This window comes from Schistocerca piceifrons, chromosome 4 (genome assembly GCF_021461385.2).
Source record: "Schistocerca piceifrons isolate TAMUIC-IGC-003096 chromosome 4, iqSchPice1.1, whole genome shotgun sequence".
Classification (NCBI taxonomy): domain Eukaryota; kingdom Metazoa; phylum Arthropoda; class Insecta; order Orthoptera; family Acrididae; genus Schistocerca; species Schistocerca piceifrons.
In genome coordinates this window covers 487000751-487013107 of record NC_060141.1, presented here as the reverse complement: position 1 = coordinate 487013107, position 12357 = coordinate 487000751, and the positions used below count along the sequence as shown (strand labels likewise).

The window sequence follows — 12357 nt, the reverse complement described above, 5'->3', positions numbered from 1 at the left end:
TTTTTTGATTTCCTCTTTGGACAAAAGAATGAGGGCTGTGGATGTGTAAGATTTCATGACTCATAAAATCCTCAGCATTCTGAATTGCAGCTGTATTTGTTCTGGAAAGATTATGTTTTGTAGCATGGTGCTTCAGCAGGCTTCCTACACCACCACAAGGCCCCTTTCCATGACCAGTAGCACCGAATAACCAGTGAGTTGGCACAAGTGACTTACTCAATTACAGCTGGTTACGACTTTTAAAATGACTAAGAGCACCATCAGAAATGATGATGATCTTCTCTGGCCCTGTTTGCAGTTGAAGAATTTTGTGCATTGCTAGCAAAGCATGTGCTGAGTCATGTCCTGTGCCATCACTTATAACTGTAACAATTCTGGTCTTGTTTTGAAAATATGTCACTCCTGGAAAAATTGAAACCTGGTCATTACCCCAATGATACCCTTGTATTTCTTGTGGGATGATTACAGACCATTTCTCAGCAAAATCACAGTGAAGCACTAAACATAGTTCTTCAGCCTGTACACTCCCTTTCACTTCTGCAATGTGTTGTTGTTGCAATTTCTTCAGATGCTGGGGTGTTACGCTTTCATTGACCATTTATCAAGCTCATCAATGACACTGCCAAGGCAACAGTTTTCTTAATTAGTTTATTTTCCTCCCATGTCGCCTTTGCATATGTCATTTCTGCAGAGTTATCTACTATGTCTTCCAGACCAAGTGTCTGTAAAGACAGTGCTCCCTTTCCAGGGCAGTCACCACATTCTTGAAACAAACAAGACTCTGGCTTTACATCACAGACTACTGACGACTTCACATGCCCAACCAAGGAGTCATATGTCACATGCTCCAATAAGTTCTTCAAAGTTTCCATACAAAGTTCAAAATTCACACAGTACACACATAAACCGACATCTCTAGGTGCGTGTAGAACTGCCCACTTAGGTCATAGTGCATAAAATTTGGATTGTCTAATGTGTGACGTTGTATAGTTGCTTTTATAAATTGCAAAAGTTTCTTTAATACCATGACTCATGTAACTCTTCACTTTCACAACTTTTTGACCTTCAACTGTTACAGTTGTAGTGTCTTTTTTTCTTGGTACTCTAGTAAGAACAGTCCCATTTATCTTCCAGACAAAATGACTGTACTATTTCAACTTGAGCTTCTTCTACAGGATGACCGTAATAGAGATCTGGTCTTCCAAAGCCTCCTTTTACAGACCTCACATTTCTTGATTTGTCAACCAAGTAATTTGATACTGATAGAACATGGTTCAAAATTGTTTTCTTTGAAAATGTCTCTGGAATAATAGTTAAAACTTGCACCTTTTCACTGTAAGATGTACAGTATTCAACAGCTGAACAGATACATGGCACGAGGTGCAAGATTGCTTTGGTTCATTTTCTTCTGAAGATGGAATTTCTACTTTGAAGATTGTGGACAGTTTTGCTGTCATGTACTCATCCACAGCTTTATTAATTTCTATGCGCTTTCTTGGTGCATAGAGCTTATGACTCAACTTCACTGACCACAGTTTCTTCACAGGACTAATACCTACCTCTGTAGTTGACAGATTCAGGGTACTGAATTTTTCCTCTATTGATGCAAAATCTGCATCATCCACACCTTGTTCAGATACTATCATTGTTATTATTCTGTCAAAACATTTAGAACACAAAAAGTTGTCACTGGAAACACCTTCACTTTGAAACAGAGTATTCAAATTAGAACACTTATTCCCAACCTGAACAAAGTCTGTTTTTTTTGTTTGTTTTATATATTACTCTTTTATGGATATGAAAAATAGAAAAGTGGAAGCTCATCTTTACAGAAAATTTAGCACTACATGGTACCAACAAGCACAAAAAAAGGCTAGCTTTTCTGGATTGGCATTTTGAAAGAAAATAAAATCCACAAATTATCTAAAAGGTTCAGAACACTGCAGTAAAATAACTTTGACAGGTAAGTCCAAATGGAGGATTTCTTTGTAATCATAAAGCAATTATCTTTCAAATAAAAAAAAATTAAAAAAAAAACACAAATATCTAGAACTGTTTCAGAGATACAGCATTTTAAAAATTTTTCCAAAATTCGCATCTTCAAAAATGGTGTTCGCCAGTGTCATCTTTGGAGGCCTGCATCTCAGGGCAGGATTTTTTTTTTTTTTTTTTTTGGGGGGGGGGGGGGGGGGGGGGGGCGGGTTTCTTTATTACTCCTGAATTTTAACATATGCTAAATTCAATAACATCCGAGAATATGAATGTAACCCCCTTCCCTAAAGTGATATGGATTATGCCAAAAGCAGATTATCTAACACATTTATTCTGTTTCAGTTAACATCATTAAATTCTCTACAACTTTTGTTGAAAACTATGTGCAAATTGGTCTGGATTAAAAAAAAAAAAAAAAAAAAAAAAAAAAAAAAAAAAAAAAAAAAAAAAATTGGGCAAGTAGGTAATAAATTAAAAATTTTATGAAATTATGTCTTTGCTTCTCCGGATGTTCTCGAAAACTACTGCAGGTACACATCTGGGACATGTTTCACTAGATTCACCAGATCAAGAACAACAAAATAAATGGAAATCTTGCTTTACTTTCACCCTCATATAGTTTTGCAATGGTGTCATATTAGCGAAGTTACTAAATTTCAGGCAAAATCATTTATTAGCTGTAACTCCAGAAATAAAACATTTGCGGACCTATGTTCCTATGAACTTTTTTCCTTTAGTTTTACTTGTAGAATAACATATTAAAATATTTGCATATCTTTGTGAATCGCCCTGTATATGTACTTACTGCTTTTTACGGAAATCTGCATTTCTTCTACATCCCCACCCCTCCTCCTGCACCACAGGTGGAACACACACCTCATGTCATAGGTGGAAATCTGTTCTGTAACTTGTGATTACTTTCTACACCCATCCAAAGTACATTTCCTCTACAAGACCTCAGCTGAATTCGCTTTCATCATCCTTTCCTCCACAAGTGCAAGTATCTCAAGGTATCCAGTACTTCTGAGAAGTTAGAAACATAGGAGAGAGGTACTTGCAAGAGTAAAGCTGATGGGTTAGATCGTAAGTCATGCTTAAACAGCTCAATTAGTACAGCAACTGACTGTGAAAGAAACGGTCCCCACATTAGCCTCCCTATGTGCCACACTGTTTCAATCTGCCAGGAAGTTTCATCCAGGTTTAGGTTTTCCATGGTCCCCCTAAACTGGTTAAGGCAAATGCTGAGACAGTTTCTTGACTCTGAGGCATGATCCTTCTCCCACACTTTCCTTCGTTTTATCTCATTTAAATTTAGTTCTTTCTGATAATGTCTTTTCCATTCTCCAAATGTCAAAATGATGTTCAGTTTTTAATTATGAGCTTACTCCCAGCCTGTTTCCCACTGTATCTCTGGCTTACTAGCTCTTCTCTTCCATTTTCCCTTGTTAAATGTTGTTAACTGTAGGCTTTTTCAATCTTGGTTTCCAGCCTTCTTCCATGAAGTGCAACTTCCATGAAGGTTCTCGTAGAAGTACACACAATTTATTTCCTAAATATCCAGCTAAATGATTTCTTGGCTTCCACCTCATGGATTCTCGTTAGTCATCACAAATTTCTTAGGTTTATTCAATGGTTTCCAAAATACACTGCTGAACAATAGCAATATGTCACAGGACAAGACAGTGATGTTTGTTTATTTTATGAACCAAACAATCTAGATCACATTTGAACACTAAGGCCAGTTTTGGCTGAATAAGGCCACCTTCAGATTTAAAACAAAAGTACGGGGCTACCATCGCCATCAGCTGGTGTTCAACATTAAAACTGTTTTAACAAAACACACCAACTGATGCTGCTGCTAGCAGCTGTCTCCTACTCTTCAAGTTGAATCACCCCCCCCCCCCCGCCCCCCCCGGTTCTTGAATCTTACTTTTCATTTCACTTCTCCTCCTTGCAACCCATCTTTACTTTTCAGCCTGCCTTCATCATCTCTCAACTTAAATTTGCACAGTGCTCACCAATGTAGGTTTACTATCTGTGACCTCCTCCTCACTCTGATGCTTTCCCCTTCATTTTAATCTCCCCTTATCCTCATGAGAGATGGGTTCACCTCAACCTCAATCTATCGCTTTCAACAGTCCCCAATTATTCCTTTCTCCTCTGTGAGGAAGAAACTATTAGTTTTAAAATGTAGAATGTTGTATGTACTTTACATGTGACTATCGGCAGGCGTTAAATTTCACATCCTGAAAGAAAGTACTGGCAGCAATTCTATTTAACAATTTTACTGAATACACTACTGACAACTTTTAAATCAAGTGTGGTCTTTCACATCCTGAAAGAAAGTACTGGCAGCAATTCTATTTCACAATTTTACTGAATACACTACTGACAACTTTTAAATCAAGTGTGGTCTTCATGTTACAGCTGAATATCTAGATATTTGCGGCCCTAGTAATAACATATAATAAAACAATACTGAAACCAAAGTAATAATAATTTCTAATGAAAGACGGACTTTGACATATTGACCTAGTTGATTTGTGTATAAAGACAAAATCTGACCACTGAGAGCTGGGAAAAAGGGCACACAACATGTATGGTAACTTAAAAGTTCTTACAGGATGTTAACTTGGCAGTTAAGTGAGCCACTCCAAGAGAGGTGAGGTAGCATGTGAGAATACAGAGGAATATTTGATACGAATTGTTGCCTTTGACCAGTGACGTAGGAAACATATGACAAACATTGTACACAACTTGGCAACCATAATGTGATACCAACGGCCACTTATTTCAAATGGGCTAAGCTACAGATCAGATTGTCGCCATGTCTTTTGCTTTCACATTTGTGGGCTTTGGCTACTCAAACAGAAGTGTCACCTTCCAACCTAATCAACTTCAGCTTCAGCTCAGTCTACCACCACAACCAGTCCCCCCCCCCCCCCCTCCACCACACACACAAATTTGTTGGCTTTGCAACTCACACCCACACTGTCACCTTCCACCTACCTTAGACCTTAGGCCAAGTTATTGATCAGTCTGACATCACAATCACGTTTTTCACTTTCACATTCCCTGGCTTCACCAACTAACAACCAAATTGTGAGAAAATGCACCAAAAGGTGATGTCACACCGGCCATTATCATTACATCGGTGCTTAAAGCCAACAACTAATATCAAATATTCGCCCTGCCCCACATATGGCCCCATGGAATACAGTACTGCTGTGCTACATGCTACAAGAAGGGTCGTCGAGCAGATGCGCAAAACTATAGACCTATCTCTCTTACGTCGATCTCTTGTAGAATTTTAGAACATGTTTTTTGCTCGCGTATCATGTCATTTCTGGAAACCCAGAATCTACTATGTGGGAATCAACATGGATTCCGGAAACAGCGATCGTGTGAGACCCAACTCGCCTTATTTGTTCATGAGACCCAGAAAATATTAGATACAGGCTCCCAGGTAGATGCTATTTTTCTTGACTTCCGGAAGGCGTTCGATACAGTTCCGCACTGTCGCCTGATAAACAAAGTAAGAGCCTACGGAATATCAGACCAGCTGTGTGGCTGGATTGAAGAGTTTTTAGCAAACAGAACACAGCATGTTGTTATCAATGGAGAGACGTCTACAGACGTTAAAGTAACCTCTGGCGTCCCACAGGGGAGTGTTATGGGACCATTGCTTTTCACAATATATATAAATGACTTAGTAGATAGTGTCGGAAGTTCCATGCGGCTTTTCGCGGATGATGCTGTAGTATACAGAGAAGTTGCTGCATTAGAAAATTGTAGCGAAATGCAGGAAGATCTGCAGCGGATAGGCACTTGGTGCAGGGAGTGGCAACTGACCCTTAACATAGACAAATGTAATGTATTGCGAATACATAGAAAGAAGGATCCTTTATTGTATGATTATATGATAGCGGAACAAACACTGGTAGCAGTTACTTCTGTAAAATATCTGGGAGTATGCGTACGGAACGATTTGAAGTGGAATGATCATATAAAACTAATTGTTGGTAAGGCGGGTACCAGGTTGAGATTCATTGGGAGAGTGCTTAGAAAATGTAGTCCATCAACAAAGGAGGTGGCTTACAAAACACTCGTTCGACCTATACTTGAGTATTGCTCATCAGTGTGGGATCCGTACCAGGTCGGGTTGACGGAGGAGATAGAGAAGATCCAAAGAAGAGCGGCGCGTTTCGTCACTGGGTTATTTGGTAACCGTGATAGCGTTACGGAGATGTTTAATAAACTCAAGTGGCAGACTCTGCAAGAGAGGCGCTCTGCATCGCGGTGTAGCTTGCTCGCCAGGTTTCGAGAGGGTGCGTTTCTGGATGAGGTATCGAATATATTGCTTCCCCCTACTTATACTTCCCGAGGAGATCACGAAAGTAAAATTAGAGAGATTAGAGCGCGCACGGAGGCTTTCAGACAGTCGTTCTTCCCGCGAACCATACGCGACTGGAACAGGAAAGGGAGGTAATGACAGTGGCACGTAAAGTGCCCTCCGCCACACACCGTTGGGTGGCTTGCGGAGTATCAATGTAGATGTAGATGTAGATGTATTCAAAATTTTCTATCTCGTCACACTGTGAGTTGCACATTGCTAACTTGCGATACAGCCACAAAATAAAAATATGTTGCTAACAAAGTGCTCTATAACTCCTGTATAGTTCTCTCAGAAACCAACAATATTTCTTGTTTCCTTTCAATCATTATCAATATCAGATTTAACAATAGGCTCCAGACAAGTGTGGAATGTAGCTCCAGATGCAATCTGCAACCCAGTAAAGGCAACACATGGCACATAGCAATACATAGCACTGACTAGCTACTTTACAATAACCAAAAAATTATTCACCATAAGTTGCATCTGTGTTCCAAGTGACATTAGAGAATGCTTGCCTGATACTGAGTGCACACTCAGAAATAAGGATGATCATCTAAGAAACAGAAACTACTTATAAACTAAAAATTAGGTTGTCCGAGTCACGGTAAGGAAGAAAAGAACAACATAAGCAGTTTATACTGAATATGTGAGACATCCTTGGTAAGAAACTTCCTGGCAGATTAAAACTGTGTGCCCGACTGAGACTCAAACTCGGGATCCTTGCCTTTTGCGGGCAAGTGCTCTACCAACTGAGCCACCGAAGCACGCCTCACGCCCAGTACTCACAGCTTTACTTCTGCCAGTACCTCGTCTCCTACCTTCCAAACTTTACAGAAGCTCTCCTGCGAACCCTGCAGAACTAGCACTCCTGAAAGAAAGGATATTGCGGAGACATGGCTTAGCCACAGCCTGGGGGATGTTTCCAGAATGATATTTTCACTGTGCAGTGGAGTGTGCGCTGATATGAAACTTCCTGGCAGATTAAAACTGTGTGCCCGACCGAGACTCGAACACGGGACCCTTGCCTTTCGCGGGCAAGTGCTTAGAAGGTAGGAGACGAGGTACTGGCAGAAGTAAAGCTGTGAGTACCGGGTGTGAGTCGTGCTTCGGTGGCTCAGTTGGTAGAGCACTTGCCCATGAAAGGCAAGGGTCCCGAGTTCGAGTCTCAGTCGGGCACACAGTTTTAATCTGCCAGGAAGTTTCATATCAGCGCACACACTGCTGCAGAGTGAAAATCTCATTCTGGAAACATCCTTGGTAACTTATAATTTTGTGCACCTGCACGAACTGTTTTCCAGTCACTGAGGATTAAATTCACTGACTTTTCCTACATATAAAACAACACATAACACCAAGCCGCTCTTTATTATATGATTTTTTGGGTTTATTATGGGACTATCTTCAGTGGGAAACAAAATGTCAAAATAAACAGAAATGCGTAAACATGGCTTTTGCATCACACACTGACGTTACGATGCCACAAAGCTACCGTTTTCTCTCTCTCTCTCTCTCTCTCTCTCACACACACACACACACACACACACACACACACACAGGTTAATTTTTAAGGCGTGGAGTTCGACTTCTTACATTTGAATTCACGACGAATCTTGTCATAATTGTAAACAGGTGGTCGCAATACTTCGAAAATGTAATTTATGTATTTAAACAGTCAGTGGGTGTTACTTGTTGAAAGTGATGGTCACTACATCAACAAACATACCATCTACGTGTATAGTCCATGAAGTTTTCGAATATTACTAGCTATGGGTGCCCTACCGAACAGAACTCTTATCATCTCGACGCTTAAGCAAGTTGGAAAAGTAATGCTGGTAACCGCCTTTTCAGTAAGTCGTGTCCGTTGTAGTAGGCCTATATTACCAAAGCGCAAAACACGAATGATACATGCATACTACACGTGAAGACTGAATAATAAATGTGAAAATGCGAATATTGTCCACGTAAACTCGCACTGAATACAGACCGCATCCTAAAACACTGCTCTATTTAGGAAACGATTGTTCTACAAATCAGCCCAGCCATTGGGCCTTGAAAACATGTTAGAAAAAAAGGGTCAATAATTATGACGATTCATACATATACACTTGTTAACATAGCACATAACCTACACAAATACACAGTTACAATGACATTCTTGTACGTTGTATCTCGATCATAGTTGTGAAGCGCAGAAGAGACGACTGGTATAATTTTCTCACCTGGTAGTAACTGGAGTCCGCCATCTTGTTTCGCGTTAGACTTTCCTATGTTTCGGATACAGGTAAAAAAGTCAACTATGCTATATCAGTCTCATCTTACAGAGCTGCACATAATTTCCGCACTGCACTACGCCACAGTGTACACAAAACACATTGATATTTTGACACGCACATAAATAAACAACACGCTGTTGACAGACTTCACTCCCCCTTCCGCACCGCACCAAATCTTCTTAGTTTCCTACGGTCCAATCAAATTACCTCGCCACTTACTACCGCTGGAACTGTCATCTGATTCGCTGCAATGTTGGCGGCCTCGTTCAGCATCACATCTGTGGACCTTCACACGTCTCAGTTCATATTGCGTCCTCCAACTGGCTGATCGATGGAATGTCTATAGTTTGCCCAGACGCGCATAAACATAGGTTTGTCATGTTGCCAAGTATCACTGAATGTTGTCAGGAGATGCACAGCGTAAATATATGTTTTCACATTGACATGAAAAAGAACGCAGAACACACCTGCGTATTTAAAACACTCTCACTAAGAATTACACATTTCTTTTTACTGACAGATGTGGTCAAGCATGTAAAAAAAATCAAAATTGGCACAGTGATGAAAACATAAGTATAAAGAGGATTCGGGTACCTATATTTTTCCCTTTCGCAGTTCCTTTGTGAATTGTGCGAACAACAATCTCATATCGACACCTACATCTGTAGCCGACAACCTGTCATATCCTAGTAAAAGCATATTTATATATTGTGTGTATACTCATGTTTTGAGTTATTTTTTTTCCACTGTAGTATGACGACAAATGCTATATCATTGGATATGTGTTGTTGTGGTCTTCAGTCCTGAGACTGGTTTGATGCAGCTCTCCATGCTAATCTTTCCTGTGCAAGCTTCTTCATCTCCCAGTACTTACTGCAACCTACAGCCTTCTGTATCTGCTTAGTGTATTCATCTCTTGGTCTCCCTCTACGATTTTTTGCCCTCCACGCTGCCCTCTAATGCTAAATTTGTGAGCCCCTGATGCTTCAGGACATGCCCCACCAACCGATCCCTTCTTCTAGTCAAGTTGTGCCACAAACTTCTCTTCCCCTCAATCCTATTCAATACCTCCTCATTAGTTATGTGATCTACCCACCTTATCTTCAACATTTTTCTGTAGCACCACATTTCGAAAACTTATATTCTCTTCTTGTCCAAACTATGTATTGTCCGTGTTTCACTTCCATACATGGCTACAGTCCATACAAATACTTTCAGAAACGACTTCCTGACACTTAAATCTATACTCGATGTTAACAAATTTCTCTTCTTCAGAAACGCTTTCCTTGCCATTGCCAGTCTACCTTTTATATCCTCTCTACTTCGACCATCATCAGTTATTTTGCTCCCCAAATAGCAAAACTCCTTTACTACTTTAAGTGTCTCATTTCCTAATCTAATTCCCTCAGCATGACCCGACTTAATTCGACTACATTCCATTATCCTCGTTTTACTTTTGTTGATGTTCATCTTATATTGTCCTTTCAAGACACTGTCCATTCTGTTCAACTGCTCTTCCAAGTCCTTTGCTGTCTCTGATAGAATTACAATGTCATCGGCGAACCTCAAAGTTTTTATTTCTTCTCCATTGATTCTAATACCTACTCCAAATTTTTCTTTTGTTTCCTTTACTGCTTGCTCAATATACAGATTGAATAACATCGGGGAGAGGCTACAACCCTGTCTCACTCCCTTCCCAACCACTGCTTCCCTTTCATGCCCCTCGACTCTCATAACTGCCATCTGGTTTCTGTAAAAATTGTAAATAGCCTTTCGCTCCCTGTATTTTACCCCTGCCACCTTTAGAATTTGAAAGAGAGTATTCCAGTCAACATTGCCAAAAGCTTTCTCTAAGTCTACAAATGCTAGAAACGTAGGTTTGCCTTTCCTTAATCTTTCTTCTAAGGTAAGTCGTAAGGTCAGTATTGCCTCACGTGTTCCAATATTTCTACGGAATACAAACTGATCTTCCCCGAGGCCAGCTTCTACCAGGTTTTCCATTCGTCTGTAAAGAATTCGCATTAGTATTTTGCAGCTGTGGCTTATTAAACTGATAGTTCGGTAATTTTCACATCTGTACACATGCTTTCTTCGGGATTGGAATTATTTTATTCTTCTTGAAGTCTGAGGGTATTTTGCCTGTCTCGTACATCTTGCTCACCAGATGGTAGAGTTTTGTCAGGACTGGCTCTCCCAAGGCCGTCAGTAGTTCTAATGGAATGTTGTCTACTCCCGGGGCCTTGTTTTGACTCAGGTCTTTCAGTGCTCTGTCAAACTCTTCATACAGTATCGTATCTCCCATTTCATCTTCATCTACATCCTCTTCCATTTCCATTATATTTTCCTCAAGTACATCGCCCTTGTATAGACCCTCTATATACTCCTTCCACCTTTCTGCTTTCCCCTCTTTGCTTAGATCTGGGTTTCCATCTGTGCTCTTGATATTCATACAAGTGGCTCTCCTTTCTCCAAAGGTCTCTTTAATTTTCCTGTAGGCTGTATCTATCTTACCCTTAGTGAGATAAGCCTCTACATCCTTACATTTGTCCTCTAGCCATGCCTGCTTAGCCATATTGCACTTCCTGTCGATCTCATTTTTGAGACGTTTGTATGCCATTTTGCCTGCTTCATTTACTGCATTTTTATATTTTCTCCTTTCATCAATTAAATTCAATATTTCTTCTGTTACCCAAGGATTTCTAGTTGCCCTCCTCTTTTTACCTACTTGGTCCTCTGCTGCCTTCACTACTTCATCCCTCAGAACTACCCATTCGTCTTCTACTGTATTTCTTTCCCCATTCCTGTCAATTGTTCCCTTATGGTGTCCCTGAAACTCTGGACAACCTCTGGTTTAGTCAGTTTATCCAGGTCTTATCTCCTTAAATTCCCACCTTTTTGCAACTTCTTCAGTTTTAATCTACCATTGGATATGATCGCTAGACAATTAAATACATAAAAATAAACCTGAGCATAAGTTTCTGTGGCGTACTAAACGCGATTACTTGATAAACTTACTGGAAAAAAACGCTCGCCAAGCCTGTAAACCCCAAAACCCTAATGAAGCGAATGAATGGCGAATTAGGAAAGACAGTTACAATATTATGAGAACGAAAGTTGCTACTCACCATGTAGTGGAGATGCTGAGTCTCAGATAAGCAAAACAAAAAGACTTTCACAATTAAAGCTTTTGGCCATTGGCCTTTGTCAACAACAGACAAACATACGCAGACACACACACTCATGCAGACGCTACTCACACACACGATTACAGTCTCTGGCAACTGAAGCCACACCATTTTGGATTTTCCGTTGTTTGAAAAGACAATTACATTTATTTTGACCTTCAGTTCTTCATTTTTGCCTAAGAACATTGCTGTAGGATTAATTTGCCTGAAAGTTAGCTCATGTGTTTCTAGCTCAAAGCATTGTTTCAAGTGTCAGCACTACATACACACCACCATGACACGCAAAGCAAGGGTAACTTGAAGAAATTGTGGTTAGGTTGTACAAAAGCTGGGAACGCTTGTTCATCTCCTCTATTGGGTCAGAACTGCAAAAGCTACCACACTATATGCTGCACTGGTTGCAGATAGCGAGGGGCATGTGGTCAGCACACCACCCTTTCAGCAATTAATAGTTTTCGTGACCAGAGCCAATACTTGTCAGTCAAGTAGATCCTCAATTGGTCTCAAAGGG

The 12357-nt window shown here is 40.3% G+C and overlaps 1 protein-coding gene across 2 annotated transcripts in view; it reads right to left on the bottom strand.

Annotated features, from left to right (window-relative positions):
- The window catches only part of LOC124794789 (serine/threonine-protein kinase N), a 317306-nt gene extending 308330 nt beyond the window's left edge, over positions 1-8976 (bottom strand). Inside the window, exon 1 of one of the 2 annotated variants that reach the window (XM_047258435.1) lies at positions 8869-8976. In XM_047258435.1, the coding sequence (XP_047114391.1) occupies positions 8869-8934 (66 nt within the window). In that variant the 5' untranslated portion in view covers positions 8935-8976. The other variant, XM_047258436.1, reaches the window with a different exon arrangement.
- Between the last annotated feature and the right edge of the window lie 3381 nt (positions 8977-12357).